We start from the raw sequence: 20,486 nt of genomic DNA, 5'->3' as shown, positions 1-20,486 counted from the left end.
CACGTCCTGTGTCAGACCTCTGTTTGCCAGCATCTGCTGGTGAGGACTAGCCTAGTCTTCTTGGTCCTGCCCTAAGACAGTGAAAGCCCCGAAGGAATTCACACCCAGCCTGTGAAAAGAGCAACAAGCTCTTTTCTTCTGGTACCTTCGCCTCCTTTACCCCTTCATGCTCCTACTCCTGCTTCTCTCCTGCAACTCTTCTCCTTTTGTTTCTCTGCTGCTTTGCTCTTTTTAGTTGCAGTTACATTGAAGAAATGGATTTTATACTCCCCATTGAAGATACAGATGAGATTATGTGGTGAATTCTCCTGGAATTAGGCACAGAACCTGGGGGCATTTGTACAAACACTTATACCACCAAAAATGTTTGGACTTCTTACCATATCCATCTCCCTTATTTAGCAGGCACATCCTACAGATCTGAGATCTCCGGGCAAATCTCTGTCGTGCATGAGCTGTGAGTCCACTGCCACATCACTCTCTGTTCCCTCTTCTGACCACTGCCTCCCTTGTCTTTTTGGACTCTCATTTCTTTTCTGATGTGTTTGCCACTTGCAGACACTCTCTGTTGCAAAGGACAGGGGATATGGGAGCTCTGGGTGCCTCCCCTAATGCTATATATGGCTGCCAGATGGCCCAGTGAGCACTGCTCATAAGCATTCACATTACGATAATGCCAGGGGTACCAGTCTGGACCAGACAGCTGCTGTGGTAGATACTGTGCCTGTATAAATAAAGACTGCCTTATTACCTCACCTCAGCACCCAGTTAGCCAGCAATCAGTGCTGTGGACTTTGCTAGAGCCTTGTGAGACCCCAGGCTCTGCAGCTGTCTTCAGAGATGTCCTGCGCTATTTCTAAGTGCAGAGCAGGAGGAATGGGAGCCTCTCTCCCAGAATCCCGTACTCAAAAATCGCGTTGTTTGATCAGAAACCACAAGCCTTCTGTGTTTTACCATGTCACTGAGGTTATCCAGCAATGTGAAGCTGTCTGGCAAGAACACGGCTGTCCTTCTGTGACATGTCAACATGGCTAGTACGTTGTCAGACTGGGGAAAAAGGATCCCTCGGAGCCACTGTGCTCTAAACCAAGCTCCATGGCTTGTTTCAAAGGGTTAGAAAATGACATGAAAGGCCTTTCTTTTCTAGCAGGAACATGATAATTTCAGTTCTCTTGAAATACATGATTGTTAGGAGAGGTGGGTGGGAAAATCTGTGCGGCCAGACTGAAACTGCATTTGGTAAGTACAAAAGGGAAGAAAATAACATCAGATTTCAAATACTCCCCATGCTTTCACGCTTTGTCTTGGCTATTTTGACTACAAGCTCTTCAATGCAAGAAGCGTTGTTTACCCGTTGTATTTGCACAATGCCCCAGTATATTGGCACTCCACCTTGCTGGGGATATTCTGCCCCATAGCGAACAAACAACAAAGAAGAATGAGTAACAACCACAGAGAACAAAGCATATCACGAGCATGAGACTTCTTTAAAAAACGCTGCTCCTGTCCTGCCCCTTCAGTGGAGAAAGTGCTAATCCCATGACGATAAATAACGACTGCCATGCACAATGTCAGAGGATACATTGCGTGGTTCTCTGCCATTCACACCCTGTGCTTCTGCAGGATGTCTTGTACAGCACTATGGGCACAGGTTTATCAGCATCCCTATAGTGTTATTCATTACAGACACAAAAAAAATGCCAATTAATACCACTAGAGGAATCATTGTGGCCATTATATGAACCCTATGCGTTGTTTGTATTCAGCCAAGCAAGGAAGGTCTAGCACTTGTAGTTAATCTGGCCTCTCACCAGGAGGGTTACTGATGAAAACTGACTACTGTTACTGCTTTATGACTGCTCAGTAGCTTTTCCTCATGAACTGGCAATCATAACATAAAAGATTTTCTATCCAAATTTTACAGTCGTTGGCCATCATAGCAAAAGAGGCATGGGTGGAGGTGACAATGAGACAGAGTGTGCCGTTGGAAATACAGCCTCTGCTAGACTGTGTACAACACTGTCATGGCTTTGGCTGGGATAGAGTTAATTTTCTTCACAGAGGCTCATATGATGTGGTGTTCGGGATTTTGATGGAGATAGCGGTGATAACACTGACGTTTCAGCAGTTGCAGAGCAGTGCTCACACAGAGCCAAGGACTTGTCAGCTCCTCGTGCTGCCCCACCAACCAGCGAGAAGGCTGGGGGTGCACCAGGAGCTGGGAGGGGACACAGCCAGGACAAGTGACCCAGACTGGCCAGAGGGATGTCCCATGCCATGCGGCGTCATGCTCAGCAACAAAAGGGGTAAAGAAGGAGGAAGGGGGGACGTTCAGGGTGATGGCATTTGTCTTCCCAAGAAACTGTCCCACGTGCTGAGCCCTGCTTTCCTGGCAGTGGCTGAACTCCTGCTTGCCGATGGGAAGCAGCGACTGAATTCCTTGGTTTGCTTTTCTTGTGCACGTGGCTTTTGCTTTACCTAGTAAACTGTCCTTATCTCAGCCCATGAGTTCTTGCACTTTTACCTTTCCAGTTCCCCCATCCCACCTGGGGAGAGCAAGCAGCTGTCTGGTGCTCAGCTGCCTGCCAGGACTAAACCACTGCAGTCCTTTTAGGCACCCAGTGTGGGGCCCAAAGGGTTCAAGATGATGACAGATTTGACTGGAGTGTGGAGTGTGCTAGACCAAATTTACAGATGTTTAGCTGCCTATTGGCAGGCTCCTGTGCTTGTCACAGGGCTGGGCTTGCTTGTCTTACTGTATGTTAGAGTCCAGTGCTTGTTAGTGGCTGCTTTTGCAGTTTGCTGTACCCCTTATCATTGTGCTTTGCTGTGCCCAGGAACATTTTGGTAGCAGCTGGGGCCATCTGCCTGGGCTGGCCAACAGCCAGGGCATCACTGCTGCTCCTGTGCTGTGCACAGGCTGGAACTTCAGACTGAACTCAGTTCAAAGGGCCTGTGACCTGTGGACGTGTCCACATGGGAGCACGGACACCCTGAAGCCTCTCTGGCCACAGGTAAGTCCACGCCAGAGCAAAGTAGCCTTGAAGCATCCGTGACACGGGGAAGTCCATGCTGTAGCAGGTACACCTTGCAGTGTTCATGTCTGTGGATACAGCCACAGCAGAACACCTCGAAGTGTCTGTGGCTGTGGATGAGACCGCGGCACAGCAGGTGTCTGAAGGGACCTCTGAAGGGTCTGTGACCAATGGAAAAGGCTGCACCGAGCAGGTACACCTCTGTTGTGGTTTAGCCCGGCTGGCAGTCAAACACCACACAGCCGTTCGCTCACCCTCCCCCCTCCCTCTCCGGGATGGGGGAGAGAAACGGGAAAGTGAAGTCTGTGAGTTGAGATAAAGACAGTTTATTAAGACAGGGAAAAGAATAACAACAATAATAACAATAATAATAGTATTAATAGTAATAATGTGTACGAAATAAGTGATGCACAATGCAATTGCTCACCACCCGTTGACCGATGCCCAGCCTATCCCCGAGCAGCCGGCCCCCCCTCCACCCCGGCTAGCCACCCCTATATATTGTTCAGCATGACGTCAGATGGTATGGAATACCCCTTTGGCCAGTTTGGGTCAGCTGTCCTGGGTCTGTCCCCTCCCAGCTTCTGCTGCATCCCTAGCCTGCTCGCTAGCAGGACAGAGAGAGGCTGAAAAGTCCTTGGCTTGGTGTAAGCACTGCTCTGCAACAATTAAAACATCAGCATGTTATCAGCGCTCTTCTCATTCTAATCCAAAGCATAGCACCCTGCCAGCTACTAGGAGGAAAATTAACTCTGTCCTAACTGAAACCAGGACAACCTCAAAGCGACTGTGGCTGTGGGTAAGGCTGTGCTGCAGCAGGTATATCTCTGCAGGGGCTGTGGCACATTAATAAATCCACACCAGAGCAGGCAGGCTTCTGAAGGGACTGTGTGGCTCATGGATAAGGCCATGCCGGAGCAGGTGCACCTCTGAGGGACTGTGGCCAGAGGACAAGCCCAGGCTGGAACTGGAGCGAGGGCAGGAGTTCATTGCAATGTTAAACGCTACGGCCTGGTCAAAAGGGCAAGGGTGGAGACTGTAAGAGATATGGCTTTAAACTGTTGTAAACCGTGATTTGAGATGCGTGTTGTAGCAAGTCCTACAGAAGGAACCACTTGAACCGGTGGAGGACGAGCCTCACAAGAAGCAGTACAAATGCAGCAGCGACCCAAACTGAGCTGGCTTTGGCATCCAGCAACTCCACATAATGCACCACCTCTCCTGTCCTGAGTGACTGCCATAACGGATAGAAGCTAAGTCATGGACTAAAAGAATGCAGGGGACATTTTATAGGCATTTTGGGGACATTTCACAGGGGTGGTCCATAGACAAAGCAGGGGGGGACTGAACAGCTGTGTGGTGCTTATCTGCCTGCCAGGTTAAACCAGACACCGAGCTCAGACGGCAGGAGGAGGGAGGCTGTCACTCCTGCCCAGGACACTGCCTGCACTACGGGCATGACACCAGGAGTGCAACAAGTCACGAACATCCCCGATCCTGAGGTTCTTCCTCCCTCAGAAAATAAACTGAAACCTTATTAGCTTTCCTGCTAGGCTCTTGCAGTCAGTGAGGTACACCCGACAGGTACTAATGGGCCGCATCCCCAGGCAGCAGCAGCAATACAAACTTTTCTTTCTTTGTCAAAAACTCTTCCATAACTTCAGTCGATGGGACGTGAAGGCTGGTGGGCCAAGGCTCAGTGCCTGGGCCGTGGCACTGGCACACACAATGTGAATGACAGGTGGAAATAAGAGCTCACTGGGGATGCAGAAGTGCATGAGCTGGACGGGGGAGATAAAGACCATTGCCTTCAGCAGCTGGGGAGAGCAGAAGGCACTAAGTTCTTTGTGATGGGATTTATGCCTTATCATCCTACGTGAAATACTAATGAACGAGACAAGGCAACAGCAACATTTCTGACAAACGAAATTCACGTCACTGCAAAACGCTACAGACAGGTGAGGGATGAAATTCCGTGTAAGGCCACGTCTGCACTGCAGAAACTGCTGTTTGACATGTAGTCACACCTCCATCTCGACTCCTCGTCAGACAGCTACCTTCCTCTCTGTCTGGTTTTGACAATGCTTGTCCTGCTAACAGAGCACCTGAGCTATTAAATACCTCGTGGTTATCCGCCCCCCCCCCCATTTCAGAGCTGTTCGGTGCAGAGGCAGGACTCCGGCCACCTGCCAGCTGGATGGGGCCGTGGAGGGCAGAGCCCATCCCCGCCCGCAGCCAGGGCTGGTGGACACACAGGGCTCACGAGGCACCGCTCCTGCATCCTTGCTGCAGGGCCTAATGTGGTCTGGAGAGAGATGGTGGGAAAAAGTAACATCGTTGTTGGTCAGAACCTCATTCAGTGTGGGTTATGAGTCACAGCCTTTGTTGTAGCTGATTTTAAGCATGATTTTAATAAACAGAGCTGTGGGCCGCTGCAAGGAGTTTTATTTTTATTTGGTAATCATCCCTTTTCTTTCTATCAGCCTGGCTGTGCGAGGGGCTGCAATGCTTCTGTTTGCAGTTTTCAATCCTCACCTCCAGGGGAGAACAGAACCGCTTGTAAATGAATTGGTTATGCTGAGCTGATTTCAATACAAGCAGACTCAAAGCACCCATACCAAATATGTCTGAACTTTGCCTGACGCTAGCGCCCTCTGAACCATTTCCGAAGCCATGTCCTCCTCCCACACACCTTGGCTCTGCTTCTAGACTGGGGGAGCTTGAGGGACTTCACAGGGTGTGTGCTGCTGTGTGAGACAAGAACCGCTGCCTCGCTCAGGTAAACTGCAAATGAAGGTGAGCCTAAGCGCGGCTGGTTAACTGAGAGCATTACAGGGGTGCATTTAGTGTAGCATTAGCACATGCTAGTAGGTGTCACCTACCAGTAGGTGTCATCAGTAGGTGTCTGTAGTGCCTACCCATTCGGCCCTGCTACACGGTAGCTAATCCTAAAGGCACCCCTATTCTTTCAGCAACCATTGGAGGCAATTTCAGGTAACTGCTTCTCTTGGCTTGGGAAGGACTAGGTCATTTGTATGGTCCTTTACTGTGTCAGGTCTGGAGCGTCTTGGGAAGGGAAGGGAAGGGAAGGAAGGGAAGGGAAGGAAGGGAAGGGAAGGGAAGGGAAGGGAAGGGAAGGGAAGGGAAGGGAAGGGAAGGGAAGGGAAGGGAAGGGAAGGGAAGGGAAGGGAAGGGAAGGGAAGGGAAGGAAGGGAAGGAATTTTCGTTTTGGGTGGATCTCCTCCCCTTCAGTAGAATCCTCTGTGTGAAGTCAAGGAGATCCCACAAGCCGTTAATTAAATGTTTCCCCGCCACCATGCCCTCCATTGAGATCCCTGGCTCTGCACAAATCATTTTCCTTATTATTCAGAAAACATTTCCTCCATGTCTGACTGGGGAGACACACATTCCCTCCCTTCCCCCAGCAACAGGCAGAAATGACTCACGAGCTAACACTGCTGTCAGATGTATAAATAAACAACCAAAAAATGGATTCTTTTCCCCTTCTGTTTTTTGCAGAGACAGAGATGTCAAGTATTACTTATAAACACTGGTAGATAAAAAGAAAACACAAAGGTAAGGATTTTAAGATGTCCTCTGAAACCGAGCAGCTCTCAAATACATGTGACTCTCCTCCTTTTCAAGTGTTTCTAGTGGCTGCCATTGATGGCAATTCCTGGCTAATAATGTCTTTGGAAGAAGTGCTGTTTATTTAATTATCATAACTTTTTCATTATAGGGTTATAGGAAAAAAAAATCATAAGTGAAACAAGACCGTCTTTAATTTCTCTCTGCCCTGCTAGCTTTTATTGTTTCAAGGTACATCAAACAAACAATAAAATGGGTTCTGATCCTAAAGTGGATTGTGTACCATTACCTATTTAATTATATCACAATCAAATGAAATTATTAAAGAATAAACCAAATTCCCTCCCAACACAGTGATGACAAAAGCCTTTTGGAGGGAGCAGCTTTGCAGTAACTCCTTCTGTGCATGGATTTAATGTCTCAGCAGCACACAGCTCTTGAGAACACTTTATTGCTCTGTGCATACATGCACAGAATATAAATTATTGCTTAATTATGTACCACTCCAGCAGAAGCAGCTTGCAGCATCACCGATAGGTTGCAGAATAGCAAGGGGTTTACTGGAAAATTGCCCTTATAAAAAAGCTGAGATGGAAGCCAAAGTCGGACTGGGTGATGGAGGTTCAGTGCTGTGTCCGTACAAGACCATAAACCCACCGGGGCTGGTACCTCACACGTTTTTATTTTATACTGAGAACCAGAGCAAACTGCAGGGGCTGTGGCGGTGCTGCGATATTGCATTATAGCCCCTGTCAGAATGCTGTTTGCATTTGGCCTTTGGCCTCCTGCCTCCAAACGTACCCGCGGCATCCATGTCACTTGAGAGCTGTACGCCTGCTGCGGGTCACTTCAGCAGTGGCGCCCGGCTGTTGAATTGCTGCTGCACGAGCTGCAATACGTTATGGCATCAGAGGCTATGTGTCCTCCATCATGGCTGCAAATACTTATAGGTGTGCTCCTTAGGTTCAGGTCAGTCAGTATAGTATATGGAAAACCACTGCAGCAGTTGAGGGCTGAGCCTCAGTTTGCTATGCTGGTAGAGCTGGCAGCCTGTACCTGACATTTACCCGTGATTTACAGCTTTGCACATGGTGACCTTCTGCTACCGTGCCCCACAGCTCGTGGCATGGCACCAGGAGTGGATACCCAGGCTGTGAACTGCTACAGCCAGCGATAACCAGCTGAGAGCACGCACCCACTGAAGCTATGACTTGGTACATAGGGCGAAAGCAACACTACTTAGCTAAAAGGCATGTTTTGATAAAACGGGCTAGGGAGAAAGAGGGGAGTTGATCAAAGCCTGAGCTGAATAACCCTCTGATTACTTTAGCCATGACCCAGCCAAGGTAACCTAGCAATAATAAAGTGACTTGCCTACAGCCATTAAGCAAATGTAATGGCTCAGGAGCTTGCAGCCACAACAGAGGAGGCAGCAAAACTTGTGCCAGGTGTAGCTGTGGGATGTTATTCCCTATTTTACCGGGAGCAGAAAGGAAAGAATGTCAAAATAGAGAAACATCCTAACCAAGGTTAGTGAAATTATCACAACACTTGGCTGGCAAGCACCATGCTTGGTGACAGGCAGAGGCTGCCGGCAGGCTTGTTGCACCCCCTGCAGCACGGACCTCCCAGGACTGCCTGGCCAGAGCTGCTTCGTTATGCTCTGAGGCTAAGGTCTGAGCCAATTCGCGTGACTCCATCACATTTCCAACTTGTCAGATGACAAGACATGTAAGTTTAGTATCAGACTTCAGGCACTTGCTTCCGAGCCTCAGCATTTGCCGGAGCAGACAAGAAACCTGTAAGGTCAGGGCTGGGCTTGCCTCGTCACAGGGCATCTCCCATAGCATGGGGAATCCACACTCCACTTCAGCTTTGGTATCTTAACAACCAGGTCATCCTGCCTCTCTCTGAGTAGGGCCCTCTTATTCCAGTCAGAAAACTGCACCTCTCTCAGAAGGCTTGGTTAGCAGAACCTTTCGTTTGTAGGAAATTTTAAATTGCTGAGGAGTCTTCAGACTGATGTTCTTCACAGCTGAGTGATACAGCTAGTGAGATGTAACGGCCAGAAATCAAAATAAGATGAAGTTGTTTTGATAACAAAGAGCACAGGGTGCAGGCCACCCCCGTGATATTTATGTGAGTGCCTGGAAGCAACAAAACCACCCTGATCCCCTCTGTGCTGCCTTGAAGGATCCCAGGGCATGGAGGATGCTGAAATCTTCTTTCCTGTTGCAGAGGAAACACCTGTACAGCCTCCGCGGCACACACACGTACACAGGTATGACTGCTTTCTGTAACCCCTGGAAGAGCCAGGTCAGGGCAAGCTGGGTGGAAATGAGGAGGGCTCCAGGTCACACACTTTCTGCCTGGTCTGGCTGCTTTTTCTGTGAAATTTCCAGTGACCTGTTGAGCTCCTCTGTCCAGGCAGATTAGACCAAGTAAGCGTAGCAGAGATTTGTCCAAGGGGAATGTTGTTTTTCTACATAGACAAACCAAGGAGCCACAGTGAATTTAAGTCTTGCTTCAGTTTCTGCATTTAACAACAAGATCTGCTGCACATACAAATTCACTCCCCTCTCTTTCTGTAAGGAATTCTTCCTGTCTAGCAAACCATGCCAGTATTATTTTACCTTCTGTTGCCTATGCACTCTTCTTTCCTTTTTGATGCCAGGCATGCAGAAGGACTCAGTAAATATTTTTTTAAAAAAAAACAACCCAATAATAAATGCCAGTTTTGTTTTCATTGTCTTCCTTTGGCCTTGAAATGTCTTGCCATTGGAATTCAGAAGCCAACAACAGATCAAAGACCTGGTGATGTTATTAAGGGATAAGGAACAACCACGGAATTTTAAAATAACACACAACTTGTTTTCTAGGACTGTGGGTGGGGAAGTCTTTTGTATTCCTATTGGATCCGTCTCCCCTACTTTTTAGAGCTGACTTTTAAAATAACAAACACAGGTATGTGAATTGTATTTTTTTTTTCTTTCTTTTTTTTTTTTTTCCTGAAAAGCCAGAGTGAGCTGACTCTTCAGTTTACTGTACGCCAAGTTCAGGGAGGCAGGCTGATCTGTAGTAAGACTGAAAAACGAGTTTATAGGTGCACAAACACTATTTGCCCTGCCTTCTGATCCAGACTACCAGATCTCTGCACCTCCAAAGCCTTTCCTCTCCTTCGCCTAAATGCTAATGTACTTCTGTGATCAGGTACAAAGATGCTGGAATTGCTTGTGTTGGCATTTCCCTCAAAGGGTGCAAGTGAACCTCTAGGAGCATCAAAAATGAGCCACAGGAAAAAATCCAACGTATTTGAAGGCTGACTGTAAAGTCAGCTCCTAATGTTTCCATGGAGATCAAATGCTATGGAGTTGACAATGAATTCTCTGGTTGTGCCATTCTTTTCAGGGAAAAAAAAAAAAAAAACTAATAACAAAACAAAACACAACACCTTTAAGTGCCTGGACTCTGCAGTACAGCTGTGTTATTGATTTAAAAAAAAAACAACAACACATTTCTATCTCCCACTCCACCCCTATTCTCTTATGGAGGTGTTAAGTCTTAGCTCCCTGTTTTTCAGGGCTAGGTCTGTCAGTATTGACCTACAGAATCAGCTAAATTCCTCAGGTACTGAAAAAATTCCCCAGGCACTGAAAAAAATTAGCAGCTAATGAAAATAGTATGCTTCTGTGAGAAGAAGGACATAGATATGCTATTCAACATATGCCGTAGGAGATGCAAAGATGTGCGTGATTCCCCTTGAGGAGTATTACGAGCTGAAATTACAAAAGAGCATTTCAGCAGAAGGTACTCAACGGCATACAGAGAAGCCCATACAGGGGAAGGAGACAATCTTTCAAGTTTCCAGAGAGCCCCCTATTTCATTTTCAAAATGGGTGTCGGCATTAATAAATAAAAGCAAAATGTGTTCTCAGAGCACCAGTAAGCATAGAGAAGTACTAGAAGTAAAGATTTAACACAGTGCCCTAGCTCTGCCTTTTAAGTATAATATATTGTGGGCCTTGTCCCACCTTGTCTGGCAGTCAGCTGAGCAACTGTTTTCTAGCTAGGAAACACTGAACGGGCTGCCTTGACACCATGTTAAAACCCCAAAGATGGCAAGGGGGGCATATGTTTACATGGATGATTTCTTAAGTGTTTATTTTTGGAGTCAAAATAGGAAATTAGATAACATTCAAAAGGGAATTGAGACTAATTTCTAAAAGTTGCTTACTAATGGTAAGTAAGGACAAAGAAACACCTTCAGCCTTATCCATGTATGTGGACTGAATATATATCCATATATATCTGTATATATATGGGCATGTATCCACGAGTGTCCAGCTTTTGATATACACAAGAAAAGGAGAGCAACTCCTTAGGTCCGAGAAACACAGTGTAAAATGAAAACAGAGACCATGACTTGCAAGCAACCCTGTCCGTAAGGGATGCCACAAGCTGTGTAGGAGAGACCTGCTTGAAAAGAAAGACTGACAAGTCCTGAAAGTGAGGAGAAAAGGGCATTTTAGAGAACAGGCTAACTCTTATTATCTACCTATGCATGTGCTCTGCGTTGTGACGTTGCTGCCTGAGGGGCACTGAGGCACGAGGCCTGCACGGCTGCTCCAGGCTCTGGGTCTCATCGCAGGTCCACAGAGACCTTCATCAGCTCCTCTGTGTCCTCCCCAGCACCCTGGTAATGCGTTTGACCCTTTTAAACAACCAAGAGCCTTAGAGGGGTTTAAACATTTAAAACCTATTAACGCTGTACATTAACTCAAGTTCACTCCAAGTCTAGGCCTTAAATCACTTTAAACATAATGCAATATTTAACCAAAAGCACAAGTAGGAACAGAAGTTTGCGTGTGTGCTGTGGGAGGTATGGGAAAGGGGGTGCTGACCACGTCTCCCCGAGGCTTGTTTCACAGATTCACAACCCATTTATGACATCTCCTGATACAACTCAGCCTTTGTCTCCATCTGGAGGTCAATCCACCTAGGTAAGTTCCTACACTGGTCCAAAAGGAGTTTTGCTGAATTAAGTTCCTCTGCAGCCATCACTAATTTAGTGTCTCCCACAGGATTAAAATGTGATTGGCATCTCATTTCTTGCAGTGATCCAGCTTCTTTTGAATTATAAATAATTTTTGAACTGGCAAAAGGTATTATGTCTCTGTGAAAACTATATTTATGCCAAGCTGCTCAGATCACAGCCACTTAACTGTATACCCCTGTTTTAGCGGAGATCACATGCTGCTGCTTAAGCTCTGTATGCACACAGCTGTGCATACACGTGTGCATTTGTGCTTGCCTTTCCATATGGAAAAAAAGATTTTATGTAAACTTGATAAGGCTATTCCTTTCGGAGAAGAAGCGCAATAAACTGGATTTTCAAGGAATAATGCAGTGGGAAAGAAAAGAAAAAAAAAAGATCACACAAAATGTCTTCAATCTTCAGTGTCATGGATTGATCGTGTCACCACAAGCGCACATCCAGAAGAATGTGGAGACACCTTGATCATTAGTGAGAAATAGACATCCCAGGCTCCCTGTTAGACCCACCACGTTTCCAGATGGAGCCCAAGGAATGCCTTTTGATTTCTCATTTTGTTTGTCTTTCTCTTTGCCTCCTCTTGGCAGCTGCTATGAAGGTACTTCGTAACTGCCGAGGAGACGTCAATCACGGAGCTTTGCCTCACGCTTGCTGTATTAAATTGTTACGTTTTTGTTTCTTAAATTATTCAGCAGTGGAATGATTATTTTCAGATGGCAGGACCACAGTTGTGCAGAATAAATACTCGTATTTTCTACCGCTCTGTGCTATTTTCAAAGTACAGTGAGTTAAATTTGGGCCGCGAATGACTCAACAGCTGGTAACGATCCATGGCTGCAAATACACAGATGCCTCAGTTGTCAGCTACCAACATATGCAGAGCGCAGGCAGAGGAAGCACAGCACTCAGGCTTGGGGATTTTAAAGACGAGGCTCTGCACGGAGGCAGGGAGTGAAAGAGGACACAGATGCATGCGGCACATCTGTACCGACAACTGCGCTGCGCTGGCTCCCCAGCCCTGTTTTGAAGCTCCCCTTTCTGATGGGGTTTGCATCCCCCAGCATCCAAACCACCCAGCACCACAGCCCCAGCTGTGCCTGTGCCCTGCTGGTGCCTTGCAACAGACCCCGGTGAAGCGTGACCTGGCTTGGGCAAGAGCGAGCGACCCGCTGGAGGTGGGCAGCCCAGGCTAACAAAGCAGTCTGCAGGCAGGATTTACCCCTGGAGTGAGAGAAGGAATATTTTGGAAACATTTCTGAGAAGGGATGAGGATGAGAAGGATTTGTAAAAGGTTGTTTCTCCCCGGATTAGAATATAAAGGCAGGCTGGGAAGAATGCGCTCATACATTCGTAAGCGGGTTGTTCATTTCTTTAATAAACATCCTTTCCTGCGTCTCTGAAATAAGCATTAAATTGTGCCAGCACACCTGCATAACTTTATTTTTTCTTCTCTCTCGCACATCTTTCCTGCCTGCTTATCTCCACCACAGCAGCCAGCATTGGAAAGAATAGGAGTTCACCTCTGCTGCGGCAAAAGGCTGGAAGCTTTTGTAACCCTGACCTAAGCCCTGTGAGGATGGACAGGCTGCAAAGAGAAATCTCTCAGCAGCAGTCTTGGGTGGGTCAGAAGAAACCCAGAAGAGCAGCAGAAACAGGGTTGGCAAAGGACTCTCAAATCCCCCAGACTGGCAGATCTCCACTGCAGGGGCGGAGGAGGAGAGGACACAAAATCCTCCCAATGTTCCTGGCAGCAAGTGCTTGGACAGAAAATCAGAGAGGAAAAACTCCATAAAGCCGCTTAATATGGCCTTTTAGTGCCGGTGAGAAAGGGGATTGCAGCCTCCCAGACGATGCCCCAAGACCAACATTTCACTCAAAAATGTCACCAGGCAAAAGCAAGAAATGAAATGCTGTGGGAGACTACAGATCATTTTATCACAGATATGCATGGAGAAGCTAAATCACATGAATAAGGGCATTTAGCAGCTGGAATAATTTCCAAATAGACTAATTAGAGTCTGAATTATTAATGGTAAAATTTATAATTGGCTCAAAGCAAGGTTACAGCAAGAAACATACTTGACTTTGCAAAGAATAATGAATATTTGCAAGGGTAGTAAAACGATATGCTTCTCTAAGGAAACGGGTAGCAAATGGGGCAAAAACCCTAAAGTGATACTAAAGTGCATGGCACAAGACAAAACTGGCAGAGACAAGAGAAAAGAGTAAAGAGAACAAGTAAAAGAGCAAACAAGGGCAGAGATGATTTATTGCATTTATTTGCAGTAAATTTGGAACAAAATAAGACAATGCAGAAGTCTCCCCCTGAAGGGCTGCCTTGTTAGGCATGCAGTAAAAAACCTAACGATTTCACTGAAATGTGTTCTCAGTACTGACAAACTTACAAAGGCAAAATACATGAGTGTGCAGCTGAAGGACAGAGCTCTGATAAGGCTGATAAAACGTCACTCTTTGTGGGTCTTTTAATACATTTACAAAGGCAAGTGATGTAGCTCTTGCCAGGGATGTAATTTGGTCAGGGATAATTCTGTGCTGAAGCAAGTACTGGAAAAAAAGATATTAGAGGCACCATTTTATATTTCCAGCTCGAGCAAGGGACAGCATTTCAGGAGGGACGTGCACCATGGTGGGCAGGGGAGGGTGCGACCATTGCCAAGACAGTGCCCCCATGGGGCTGTCCTGCCACCCCACACTCCCCATGGCAGGCATTGATGAGGAATCATAGAATCATAGAATATCCCGAGTTGGAAGGGACCCATAAGGATCATCAAGTCCAACTCCTGGCACCGCACAGGTCTGCCCAAAAGTTTAGACCATGTGACTAAGCGCACAGTCCAATCGCTTCTTAAATTCAGACAGGCTTGGTGCAGTGACTACTTCCCTGGGGAGCCTGTTCCAGTTTGCGGCCACCCTTTTGGTGAAGAACCTCTTCCTGATGTCCAGCCTAAACTTCCCCTGCCTCAGCTTCACACCATTCCCACGGGTCCTGTGACTGGTGATAACAGAGAATAGGTCACCTGCCTCTCCACTCCCCCTCGTGAAGAAGTTGTAGACTGCGATGAGGTCTCCCCTCAGCCTCCTCTTCTCCAGGCTGAACAGGCCAAGTGACCTCAGCCGCTCCTCATATGTCTTCCCCTCTAGGCCCTTCACCATCTTCGTCACCCTCCTCTGGACACTCTCCAACAGTTTAATGTCCTTTTTGTACCGTGGTGCCCAGAACTGCACCCAGTACTCGAGGTGAGGCCGCACCAGCACAGAGTAGAGCGGGACAATCACTCCCCTCGACCGACTCGTGATGCCGTGCTTGATGCACCCCAGGATGCAGTTGGCCCTCCTGGCTGCCAGGGCACACTGCTGGAGGAAAAGGGTTCTGGAGCATTTGGGTACAAAGTCAGCCCTGCTCTCGTAACTAGGAATAAAGAAACCAACATGTTATTTCAAAACAGCTGGCTGAAGTGAAATACGCACTGAACTAGGAAAAGAGCAGGCTGTCAGGGATTGCATTCAAAAGCTGATTTTGTAAAGCAAGTACAACAACAGAAGGTGGGGTGAGGTTGAGTTTGCAACTTTGTGGAAGGACAGTCAACCTAGCAGAATCTGAGATACCGAAACAAGAAGATCCTATGCACGAATGTACTGGAGAGAAGGTGGAGAAACCCATAACTAGATGGACAGATACCTTGTGTGCTTATCATCATACAGGAAGTGTTCTTAAACAATTTGATGAAGTACTGAAAGGAGGGATGCACTGAAGACGCAGGAATTTGCCATGGTAGAGTTGCCAGCGTGCCAGTTCATAGCATCTCAACTCCTCAGGGATGGAAGTAAAACTGAAATTTGGCCGTGACTTGGCAATAACGTTAGCTATTACTGAGGGAGCAAGGACACGAACCGAACGAATCGACAGGTTTACCATGATGATAAAAGCAAGTAGGTCAAGGATTTGGATGCATTCAGAAGAACTTCTCAAAGTCCAGAAGTGTGAGGACTACTTCTTGGGAAATGATGTGGAGGTCATGCCTGGACTTCAAAAAGCAAAGGCATGCTTTCTTGGTGCACGTAAACAATACTTTGGTCAAAACACAATGTATAAATGCCCCGCATGCATTTCGGGTAGATGTTTAATTGAATCCTTTTCAGACTACCACTAAGTACTTGATATGCATAAAAGCATCAAGTTTGCCACAGGACTCTGACATTTGGAAGCAGTGTTACAGATGCCTCCAAGGTTACAGAAATTATTATAAAATTGCAAAATTACTGGAGGACATGCCCAGTATGAAGCTTTTACTGGTGCACAGATTTTCAATAATTTGCATGTAGAAAAAAAGCAAGAAGCTGCAAGAGGATGTGCTTGGAGTAATGTATAATTTGAGTGTGACCCACTTCTGTAACAGAATTAAACAGTCTCAAGTAAGATGCATAAAATGAACCAATCCTAGCAAAACACAAGAGCACAGTACCACATGGAGATCGCCATAAGAGAAACTCTTCCACCTTGCAGGATAAAGTCATCCTGACAACTCAGAAATGAAACTACAACAGACAGTGCAACTCAGGGTACAGGAAACTATGTAATCGTACCACCGTGCAAAATGAGGTCAGAAATACTAAGCATAACTTGCAGTATCCATCTGGCTATGTGCAAGAGGAGGCACTAAAAAAAAATCGTACTGTGGTCCCGCAAATGTCACTCGAGATAAGAAATCCAAGCACAAATCCTACAATAAATACAGAGAATTATGCAAAAGAACTTTGGAAGCCATAAGAGCTCTGTGATTGCTGTTGATACAGATACAGTTGGACTAAACAGGAAAGATGAATTATTAATAATTTTAACTTGTTACAAAACATGCTGAATAACAGTGTAAAACACACTCTAAATCACAGTTTACAAGTGCTGGATTCCAGATGAACTAATACCAGATAAGGGCCTGCATTTCAGAAATGACTTATTTCAGCCATTTGCTTGAGAAATTAGATCAAGCATAGTAAAGCAAGTCCTTATTAGGCACTGCCACATGGGCTAGCAAGAAGACTGTTCCGTAAATATAATAAAGAACCAGAGGTCCAAGGAAAGCATGTCTGGTCTTGTTAGATTATCACAGCACACTTCTCAGTGCTCCACTGAGATTTCCTGTTGAAAGGATTATGGGCAATAAGGGACCAAACCCACAGATATCTTAAGCTAGGAAATGTTTAACCCTGAGATCATTACAGAAGAGCTGTTTGTCTGGAAATTAAAACAGAACAAATGCTATAAACAGAGCCTAAACAAGCAGAAATCCAAATGGAAGGGAAAGTTATACTGATTATAGCTACCACCTTAACCTGTCATTTGCAATGAGGTTGGACATCATAAGCCTCCCAGAGCATTTTTCCCCCTATTGGACCAGAAAAATAAAGCTAAACAGAACTAAGAGGCACTCTGGCTTCGTGCGTTTTGAGGACTGATGGGATGATACCTTGACAGCATTTCTGTGATGACAGAAGTAACAGAGTTGTCTTCAAACACTGTCCATCAACAAAAAGGTTCAAATCAGACTCTTTGGCTGTAGAAGGAATGCCTATGTAACTTGCGACACACCAGGAAAACACTGATAGCGACTGACTTTCAGATTAGATAGCTTTAATTGTGTATCTTATTAACTGGCTGCTTCATTTTCTAGATGTTACTTCACGCATATTTGCTGTTAAGAGAAATCAGGAAAGGTGTAGCAGCTGCCACTGACTTGTGCAACAAAGATAATAACCTTTTGTAGCCCTGATCCACATGCCTCTGCTTGGAGCAGAAAACATGGTTGATCTCCCAACACATCTTTATTAAAAATATCACACATCCTGACAGAATTTGGCAGATAAAATAATCTGCTGCCTCTCCTTTCAATTAGTTTCAGCTCCCAACTGCTAGATCTTGTTATTATTTTGTCTACTCAGTCAAAGAGCATGCTACTATCAGATGGCTTCTCCTTGCATAGGTACTTCCACATTGTGTTCAAGTCAATTATAAACCTTCTGTTTAACATTTTCAAGCAATTGGCTTTTTGTGGCATGCTGTGTTTTTCTTGTTTTCCAGTCCTGGAGTCATGTTGTAGCTCTTCTGCAATCCTCTCCCACCTTTTCCGTGTCCTTCCTTATTAAGGACACCAGGTTAGGATGGCCAGAAATAGTTTTGCCTTGCCCAGAGATAATCCCACTTTGTGCTCTTATTGCATATTCTCATCAAGACATCTAAGGGATGAACTGGCACATTTAGCAGCCATGTGGCACCGAGAGCTCCCGTGAAGCTGGATGATCCCAGCAACGGGGATCCCAGAGACCTTCTCAGGGTTGCTGCTCTCCAGGAGGCAGCCTCTCATTCTGCAAAGCTGACTGACACGTTTTATTCCCAGCTGCATGACCCCATATCTGTCCCCACTGAAATGTCTATGGTTTGAGCGTACCAGAAGATAACTTTGTAAAGTTATGAGTGACCCATCTCATTATGTATGGTCACACTGAGTCTTGTTTCACCTGAAAACTTTTATCAGCCAACCTTCAGAATAAACTTCTTCACTAGAAACTCCCCCGTATACACTGGTAATTAGTAAATAAGACTTAGCTAGTTTCTAATGAGTGTATTTATTTAGCACTTATTTAGTGTACTTCTAATGTTTTAATCTGAATGCCATGCTGTAGTAAGTTAAATACCACACAGATATCTGAGCATATTATAGTAACACATACAAATTAAGCCTTTAATTACTTAAGAAATACTGATCTAATTTGGCAGACCCATTGCCCATAGAGTATCGAACACCCACAACAAACCATTTGCAGCCATCCGCAGATAGACCAGCGTTTGCCTGCAAAAGGTACTAGCAGACTTCAAATATGTTTGTGGGCACTGAGACAGCCAGCGTCTATCTCACCAGCACCAACAGCACTGGAACATAAACACTCGTTATTTGAGCACTTAGCTCCTCTTCTGGGTCTACACGTGCTTCCCTGTATCTCACACTCGTAGCTGTGCCACACCACCGTACGGGTGAACAAGTGACCCAGCGCATTGAAGGATGATCTGCTGGGAGGGCAAGGACCCAGCCAAACAAAAACCACCAGCAGAGAAGCGATCAGAGAACAGAAGCAATGCTATTCAATTTGAGACGTTCAGCTAGTGCTGTGTTTGGGACTTAACTCTCACAGCCTTCGTTTAAAGTAACTGCGTGCCATGAAGCCTGCTGGTGACAGACAGTGGGATGGCATCTGTAGTAAGGAAGGTTGGAGCTTTGCACAGGAAATATTGGATGACCCCGAGGGCTGGTGTAGTCGAGATGTGAAGAAGTTCAAAAGCATGGAGTGCCAGAGCATGTGTCTAGGGACTAATAAACGGAATCTCTGCTGTAAATTGGGAGCTGATTAGTAGGAAATTACAAAGGAGGAGAAAGGCCTGGATGTATTATCCAACTGAAGGATGACTGTGGGTCTCTGGTGTGACACAGCATGAAAAGGGCAAATACAATCATAAAATACGTCAGGCAAGGGATTTCCAGTACAGCAAGGGAACCTTCGTGCCCCTGTACATTGACCAGACTTATTCGGGAGTGACCCTTCTCATCTACATCTGAGAGGCAAGTACAGCCAAGAACTGGTGGCAGAAAGGGCTGGTGGATTGATAACTGGGCTCACAGAGGGAAGTCTACAGGGGCAGGAAATTTGTATTTAGGGTAGGAAAAGGAAAGCTGAGAGGATACCACTACTCCTCATAGATATATCAGAGAACTTAAACCAAAGGTTGTATTTGACTCAAGGACCACTGACTGGGAATAAATACAGGTTAAAACTCTGAGCACTGTTTCCAGCTATCAAAGCAAAGTCTCTCACAATGAAATAGGATAGTAGTGGGAATAACATTTGCCTCATCTTCAGATTTTTATTACTAAATTTATTAAGCTGATAGCATGTAAGGGAGAGGAGATTCTGTGACAGTGTTACTTGTGTCAATAGGGAAGTGGTCTCAACAACTCAGAAGGCCTTTTCCAGTCCTCTGAGTTATGGATGCTGTTTGGTGACAGAAGTAACGTGTAAATACTGTTACTATTCTTGACATACACCAGAAGGAGCTCAGCATGAAACCAAGTCCAGATCACCTAAAACAACTCTGAAAACATGTTTTCAGTGACAAAGGAGGGACATGTGGAAAGAAGGAACATGAAAACAGCAAGGAAAAGAACACATTTCTTCAGACGCCAATATCCTTACCTCCCATGAGGAAGAGAAGCCCCGCCACATACTGCATAAGGCCTCGATCCCAGCAGCACCCCAGCACCCCGATAATCCATCCAAACAGGATGATGGCCACGGCCATGCCCATGAAGCCAGCTGTCATCCTGCGCAGATCTGCAGTGGGGAAGACAGAAAAACGGCATGCTTGTGAACAGTGATAAATTACCATCATCACAGCTTCCTGACAGTCTTAATCCAAAATGCTACCAAACTGCCAGGTCTTCAGTGTGTGTTGGCACAGGATGGTTTACGTAAGGATGGTCAAGAGGGAGGACAACCCTTAGATTAAGATGCTAGCTTGGGCTGGGGAGAGCGAGCAGGTGACCATTTCACCACACAATGAAGCTCAGTGCAGATACACCCAAGGGACTTGTGACAACTTTCTCAGGAATTAAAAGTTGTAAAATGGCCTCAGCGCAATGTTAACAGCTTTAGTCTCTGGGTGCTAGCACAGCCTGTTTAAATCCTGCCTTCACATGTCCATCCATTGCTATACTGCATCCAACAGATGCACCTGCTCAAAC

At 46.0% G+C, this 20,486-nt stretch overlaps 1 protein-coding gene across 1 annotated transcript in view; it reads right to left on the bottom strand.

The window, feature by feature from the left end:
- TMEM178B (transmembrane protein 178B) overlaps positions 1 to 20,486 on the bottom strand; it is a 215,789-nt gene that overhangs the window by 8,785 nt on the left and 186,518 nt on the right. Inside the window, 1 exon segment of the mRNA XM_040561183.1 lies at positions 19,939 to 20,076. Coding sequence (XP_040417117.1) covers positions 19,939 to 20,076 — 138 coding nt within the window.

This window comes from Cygnus olor, chromosome 1, assembly GCF_009769625.2.
Source record: "Cygnus olor isolate bCygOlo1 chromosome 1, bCygOlo1.pri.v2, whole genome shotgun sequence".
Taxonomy (NCBI): domain Eukaryota; kingdom Metazoa; phylum Chordata; class Aves; order Anseriformes; family Anatidae; genus Cygnus; species Cygnus olor.
The sequence above is the reverse complement of the archived record's forward strand: the minus strand, read 5'-3'. Positions and strand labels throughout refer to the sequence as shown.